This window comes from Malania oleifera, chromosome 1 (assembly GCF_029873635.1).
Source record: "Malania oleifera isolate guangnan ecotype guangnan chromosome 1, ASM2987363v1, whole genome shotgun sequence".
NCBI lineage: Eukaryota > Viridiplantae > Streptophyta > Magnoliopsida > Santalales > Ximeniaceae > Malania > Malania oleifera.
In genome coordinates, this window is record NC_080417.1 from 19,613,242 (window position 1) to 19,621,313 (window position 8,072).

The window sequence follows — 8,072 nt, forward strand, 5'->3', positions numbered from 1 at the left end:
ATATTATCCTACTCTTACCTTGAAATATATGTGTTGGAGAATTTCTTTGGGTTATACAAGAGGGAACCTTGAGCATATATCAATTTAATAAATACATACTTGAGAGGCTTCTCCTTTTATTTTATAAAGGTCAATCATTTTGATAACAAAATCCAGTTTCTCCTACTTATCTTGAAGTATAATTTTGGAGAAACTCTTTGTGTTACTCAAGAGCTTTGAGCATGTATTCATTAATATATATTGGCTTGAAAAGCTTCTTGAAAAAAAGGCTAAAGCATATATTCATTTTTTCTTGGTAGCCTTTTTTATTTGAATTTGAAAAGGTCAATCATTTTAGAAAAGAAAATCATTTTCCAAACTCTCAAGTTTTACTTAAAAAATATTTTGAGAGAAAACTCATACTCTACATGAGCTTCATTTCAAAATCATATGAGAGTGCATATTAGATTTTAATGTTGTACATTCCTGCTTAGTTTAGAAGCATTTGTTTGTATGCAAATTCTATTAAATATATTTGTATTCCAGGCGTGGTCTGAAAAGGGAGACTTGCCTTGTGAAGAGTCCTGGATAGACTTAGACCCGATTAAGAAAGTCCCGGACTGACTTAGACCCGATTAGGAAAGTTAGGTGCGCCATCCTGGTAAGGCGTGTTGGTTGAGGTCAGCCCCATGAATTGACCTGATTGTAACTGGTGTCACTCCACCCGTTAAGTGAGCATTAGTGGAATCCTTGGGCTACTGGATCAAGATGGGGACATAAGCAGGATTGGTTGAACCCTGATAACAAATGTTGTGTCTCTCTTTCTCTTTACTATTTATCTTTCCCGCACATGTATGTTTAAATTTTGATTTTTGTGAATGTTGTGCATGATTTAAATACTTCCAAATATTAATATTCGAATTGGTTATCTCTTAGAAAGACCCTAAGTTGTGCTATACTGATTGTGATTTGAAGTCAACTTAGGAAGAAATTTTTAAATACTCAATTCACTCCCCCCCCCCTTGGGAATACACCATTCCTATCACTTTGTTTGTGCATTGTGATTGAAATTATTATTTTGACACAAAGATCATATCATTTACACTCTCACACACCAATTGCAATATATGCATAGATATTTGAGAGTAGACACTTAGATTACACTGAGCTTATCAAATCCTATCTTTTGGTAGTGTATTGATTATATTGTGCGTATTGTAGTACATATTTGCTTGTGAAGAAGTGTATTTCCGTGTACAAAAATTTCATATTATTTTTTGTATTCCAAGCGTGGGCCTAAAGAAGGAGACTAGCCCTGTTGAATAGTCCCGGTCTGGCTTAGACCCGGTTAGGAAAGTTAGGTGCGTCATCCTGATAAGGCGTGTTGGTTGAGGTCAGCCCCTTGAATTGACTTGGTTGTAATCGGTGCCCCTCCACCCGTTAAGTGAGCAGTAGTGGAATCCTTGTATTGGTGCAGCCAAGGCGGGGACATAGGCAATTTGGCTGAACCCTGATAACATATCGCGTGTATTGTTTACTTTTCCTTACCTTACTTTTTTGCACGTGTATGTTTAATTTCTAAATTGCATAGACTGACCCTAGGTTATGTTAAACTGTTGATAAAACCAATAGACCTAAGCGACAAATTTCAAATACCCAATTCACCCCCCCTCTTGGGGTTGCACTAAAACTAACAACAAGGTTTTCCCACACAAAGAGTATAGATTATACTAGGGAAAAACCTTAGTTAAAACTCTCCAACAAAATCAAACAATCAATCTCAAGTAAGGAGAGTTTTAAGCAAGTGTAGTTACTCAAGATCACTCAATAACACTCTCAATAAACTTGGTTTATCAAAGAAATCACAATAGGAAAGTGTAATGGATTTGTATGTGAAAAATAGGCACTTAAAATTTCAAAGGATTTTCAAGATAATCTAAGTGCTAATCCTCTCTTAATTTTGCAAATAAGCTTATATATATAGGCATAGACAAAATTATGACCGTTTGGGACTCAATGGGCATTATTAAAAATATTTTAAATGAGTTTAATATTTTAACCCAGTTTAACCCCTAATTACCGAGGTAAAAATAAAAACAATTCGAGAGTTTTGGGTGCCCGAGTCTAAGTTCAACCGACTGAATAAGCACTGCAAGAAAAGTTATTTTCGTGGTTTGGGTACCTGAATAATGTTCGGTTTGCTAAATGAGGCAATTCCTCAAAAAGACCGTGTTTCGGTCTCCCGGTTTAAAGTTCGGTATGCCGAACTCAGTAGTTTAGTCACCCGAGGCTATTTTGAACATGATGGTTCAGGCTGCCAAGTTGATGGGAAAGTTACTGACACAGATTTGGTCGACGGTGGAAGATACATTCATTTTAGTTCGGTTTGCTGAACTTAGGTCAACTTGTTGATTCGTCCACGGTTCGGTCACCCGAGGTGTTTTGAACACCAAGGGTTTGGTCGCCTGAAACCTCACAAGTTTCCCCTCTAAGTCTTGATTTAATTAAATTTATTCCCCTGATGATATAAGTGATTCTGGGGATTATTTTACGTGTAAGTGCAAGGACTTAAGGTCATTCTAAGATTTTAGGCATTTCAACTTAACCTAAAAAACCTGGTGTTAGTCGACCGAAGTCTGTCTATGGTCATTTGAGCTTTATAGTTCCTACATGCATGATATGCAAATTATTATAGACCATACCTACTTTACTATTACAGACCTGACTTAAGCATAATATAAATTACAATGAATAACTATTCTAAGTCTTTGTTTTCTCCAAGTCTTCATGAGCCATCAATCGATTTTGCCAATATGAACTTGCACACAAATTTGGTAAACATAAAACATCAAAGTATTTGTCATGATTTAAATAGGATATGACCTATAAGGTCAACAATTATTATTATTATTATTATTATTATAAAAGACAGATGATTCAAAGTGAGGAGGTGCAATTAAGTCTGCTATAAGTATTGTTCTAATTGAATACCTAAAAAATTATGTAATCTCCTCTCTTTCGATCTCAAGTGCAAACTCAATCACTAGACAATAAATGAGCACCTCAATAAGGAGCGCTCGGGGCAAACTCTTAACATTCTCAAAGAGTATCATGGACTTTCATGTGAGATTAGGAGTCCTAGATGATCCATTGGAGTACAAGGTCTCAGGCATTTCACTTTTGATCCGAAAGTTGACACATGTCCATTAGCATATGTTGAACCTTGGGTTTGCTCCATCTCAAATAATCCCGTCTTATATTGATTGGACTATGAAGGAACATTTGAACCTTCGTATACCTTCTTTTAGTGGCATATGGGGCCATAGCTTTGGCTTGAGGATATATAGTTAGTGGCGGGCTAGTACACTATCATTATGTTAGGATGAGAGTTACCCTCAATTAATGCTTGTGGTATATCTAAGTGCAATGCTACCCTTACTATTAGGTTATGATTTCTTAATAACCATGATCCATTTGGACAAGGGCTATCAAGTCAACATGACTATAACTATTTTTGTAATTTTATTTATCTGTCAAGGAAAGAAAAAAAAAGATGATTCAATAATATTTTACTTTTTGAAAAAACGAAAATGACCTTTAGTAGATATTTTTGGGAGAGGGGAAGGAATGTTAGTAAATAATTCGCTTAATTAAACAAATAACTGCTTGTTTGGTACGTTGAAATTAAATGAAAGGGAGGGAAATGAAATTAAACGTGAGAGTTGAAGAGCATTGATATACATGTGAGCAATATTAATGAGTACACCTGCACATTAATGAAGATTTTCAAATCAATGTGAAATGGCAAGAGACCACCGAGCACAATTAGTTGAGACACGACAAGACATATATTATATTATATTACATTATATTATATTATAATATATATATATATATAGATATATAAATTAGAATATTACTCATCATAAATATTCATTACGGCTATGATCGGACCAACGATTTTATTTGAGCAAAGAAAATGAATGAAAAATAATAATAAACTATTTTTATTGTGTTTTTATATAAATATATTTAAAACATAAATTTATTCCAATATGAACAAAAAATTTTCAAAAATTTAAGTGATAATGATATAAATTTTTTTTTCAATAAAAACATTTTTTTTTAAATACTAGTAAAAATGTTACATATGTTGTTCGTGATTGTGTGTGAATAATACTGTAATATATTTTATATATTTTTAATAAATTTTGATATTTTGAAAAATAAGCTAATAATATTTTTCCATAATATTGTTCACAAATATTAAATTGTGAATCTTGTCCACAATTATTTATAAAAATTAATTACTTATTTAAGATTATAAAATTCAAGCATTAACATGATATAATTATAATGTAAAAATATGAGGACATGTTAAAAAAATGTAAATGACGGTATCATACAAATATTTTAATTTAGATTATGAAAATTGTTGAATTTCAACACCATTATAGGTAAAAAATAATAAATAGATTTTGCATTATTTTTGTTTTATAAGAATCATAATATATGACTTCTTTTCATACAAATATTGATAACTTTATTACAATTTCTAAATTTTGATTTGCAACATAAACTCTTTATATTGTTATTTTTTTATTTGCTTAATGATTAGTTAATGAGTTTTTTAATTTTAATTTTAATAATATTATATTTATTTTATTTTTTGAATAAAATGACTTTGTTTAAGGTCCAAACATTGACCTATTTAAAATGAAAAAATTTTAAAATATGGACTTAGATGATGTCATTGAATTTTTTCTTTTGAAATACCATCTTACTTTTTAAAAAATAATAGTATTTTTTATGCATAATTATATATTTGTATTTTTATATATGACATGTAGATTGCAATTATTTTGGTTAAATAATTTCTTTTTTCAAATTTAATTTTAACTTATCTAAAATAAATTTTATAGATGCAATTTAATCTAATTTTGGTGGAATTTATTTTCTTTTAGGATTTTTTTTGTATGTCTGTTAAAATATAGAAATATTTTTACTACAAAATATTTCACTTTATTCGTATTTCCAAAAACATTTGATCTTAATAATAACCAATAAGAATATTTTGTCGATAAGATGATTTACACTATTCATATACTTCCATTATATAGCATAAAAAATTACATTTTTATAGAGTTGGTTTTATAGAAGCTTATTTTTAAAAATAAGGAAATGATTCAATATATTTTAGCTTTAACACAATGTCAAAATCTCATCTCAATTAAAATATTTTTCAAATCTCGATACTAATTTGAAAAAAAAAATGGCATCTACACTACATGTTGTATTCGTCAACAAAGACATTTTGATTTCTAAATATTAAATAGACCAATTAATCATGTATTAACGTACTAATTAAGTAATTATTTTAATTTATATATATAATTTAAATTTAAATTGACTTTTCAGTTTTTCAGTTCGGTTAAATTTTGGAAATCAAAACCAAAATTGAAACCGAAACTGAAAATTTATATTTTATAAGACTGAAACTGAAACAAAAACTGAATACCGAAAAACCGAACTGTTTGTGATTTCGGTCTAATTTTCAATTTTTCGACAATTTTTGTGCACCCCTGACCTCTTTACTAAATTCTATTAAAAATGAGTCCTTCTTTTCATATATATTAATAAATATAAGACATTAAGACTAATTTAATATATGTTTAGCATCTTAAATATAGACACACAAATATATATAAGAGGTGTATAACTTCTTGACTGTCACAGGAAAAATTTAATTGAAAATAAGTTTTAAAATTTAAGATTATTCAATTTTGCAAACAAATTAAATGAAGTGTGTGTGTGTGTGTGTGTAATACACACATGCATGCAGTATCAGCAGGCTGACCCCTCCTTTCATTTCATATAAATACAAACTTCAGTGCTTGGTGGGGGTTGTAACAGTGGGCGAAATTTATTAATAATTAGGGTTTGCTTTTTGGCTTCTTCTTCTCCTTCTTCTTCTTCTTCTGGTATGGTGGGATTACGAAAGTAGCTCGCCACAATTATGTACAACTCCGAGCACAAATCTGGTCTCTGCACTCCAATGAGTCCAAGGATCTCCTTCTCCAACGATTTCGTGGAGGTCCACCACGACCGGATCTGCTCCAGATCCGACCCGCCGCCTTCACTGTCGTCGCCGTCGCCGCCGTCGTCGTCGGACTTCGAGTTTTCGGTGTCGAACTACTCCATGATGAGCGCCGATGAACTCTTCTTCAAGGGTCAGTTGCTTCCGTTCAAGGACAACCCCCAGTTTCAGAAGACGACCACTCTGAGGGAGGAGCTCCTCGTCGACGAAGACGAGGACAGTGACAAAGTCGTTTCGCTGAGGCCGCCCAAGGGCGGGTCTGCGTCTACGGCCAAGTGGAAGGGCCTCCTCGGCCTCAGGAAACATCACATTGGGTCAAAGAAATCTGACCAGAAGGCCGGTGCTCCCGACGAAGTGAAGAATGCCACCACTTCAATACAGGTTAAGGAAGAACTCCACCAATGAGCTTTTTTCTTTTATTTTTTTCTACAAATACATATATCTATTTAGATTTTAGAATTTTTTTTCCTGATGTGTGCCGTTGGATCTGGTTTTAATTTGATGCAGGAACTGCTGATGAGTAGGGACGAAGAGTCGAGTTGCAGAGATATAGGGATGGAGATATAATTAATGGCATTATTGATTTTTAATTTATATAAATGTTCAGATCAAGGTGATGGATGAATTTGTAAAGGTGCAATTTTTTTTTTCTTTTTCCCTATGGGACGGAGGACGGTACCTTCCATTTTTAATTATCAGAGCAGAGGACGCGGTTAATGATGTTCAGAGGCCGTAGCTATTTTATGATAATTAATTAATGGATTTGTTTTAACTTTGATTATTGATCGTATAAATTTTCTTTTACTTTTATATCTTAAGACCATTTGGATCTATCTCTTTGCGAAATTTATTATCATAGATAATATGAAATGTGAAAAAATTGTGTTCACCTTGAAAATCACCATCACCGTTGTAAGCTACTAGGAAAGAAATAAGAAAATAAAATGGTTTTTTGATGATTGAAATTTTGTTAATACTTCTTATTTAATTATACACTTGAGGAGTTACTAATAACCTTCTTCCAAAAATAGTTGTTCGATTACATAGACAAATTCGAAGGTGTTAATTTGCAATATAAATTTTGAGGCCTCGGAATTAGATTTATATAGATTTGAGTAGAACTTAATATAGTTCGGTTATATTTTATTTAAATATATAAAAATGTAAATATAAAATTCAAATTTTAGGCTCCTAGGTGCACGGTGAGTGTTGTTATCGCTGTATCGATTTTTAGTTTATGGTGTACTAACTCACGGTAACATAATTAATACATATGATATTTAGTATAAAGACAAAGAATCTCCATTGAATATAACCATTTATAGCGAAGACATTTTTTGATCCACTATCAGAGTTGTCAAATGCATTCCAAAATATGAGTCTTACCTGTGTGGCTTTTATTTATAAAAATTATTATTCAAATCTCTAAGGAATTTTAATTATTTTCATCATCATAAAGCCCATCCCCAAGTCTAAAGGTGGAATTTGATTGCAATCTACATAACTCAATTTCAAACTTGAATTAGGCTAGCTAAAACTATATATGAAAACGTCCAAAGTCCTAGAGATATTCGAATGTATAATGGAAAAGAGATTTAATTTGGAAAGAAATTCATATGCCCAAATTTCTCATTTGATGTTGAAAAATAAGTTCTTAAAATTTCAACGCAATTGACTTATCACTAATTCTATGGTCAAATTACCCAAAATAGTGATACATAACTCATATTTTATATATAAAAAAAAATAGTATACATGTATTAAGCAAATTAAGTGTTAAAATTTTAAATACCACAAAATTTAAGTTATTATTTAGCGAAATGAAATTGCATCTACCTTTGTTAGGTTACTATGTTGCCTAAAAGCTTAAGCTATTAGGCTGTGGACTAATAATGTATATCAAGTTTTAACACTCTCCTGCACGTGCATTCTGACAGCACGTGGAGAGATAAACGCACGACAAATAATACTCATTATAAGAAACACGGTTATTTTT

General features: G+C 31.5%; 1 protein-coding gene across 1 annotated transcript; it reads left to right on the top strand.

Annotated features, from left to right (window-relative positions):
* Positions 1 to 5,885: 5,885 nt before the first annotated feature.
* Positions 5,886 to 6,857, top strand: LOC131160803 (uncharacterized). The gene is made up of 2 exons (XM_058116686.1): positions 5,886 to 6,457; positions 6,584 to 6,857. The coding sequence occupies exons 1-2, from the start codon at positions 5,996 to 5,998 to the stop codon at positions 6,641 to 6,643; spliced, it is 522 nt and encodes a 173-aa protein (XP_057972669.1). The 5' UTR covers positions 5,886 to 5,995; the 3' UTR covers positions 6,644 to 6,857.
* Positions 6,858 to 8,072: the final 1,215 nt, after the last annotated feature.

What these genes read in the sequence shown, in the direction of transcription:
- LOC131160803 (XM_058116686.1), top strand. Translation starts at nt 5,996, where the DNA reads ATGTACAACTCCGAGCACAAATCTGGTCTCTGCACTCCAATGAGTCCA. An exon ending in ATGCCACCACTTCAATACAG is followed by an intron (nt 6,458 to 6,583) that starts GTTAAGGAAGAA and finishes AATTTGATGCAG; the next exon opens with GAACTGCTGATGAGTAGGGA.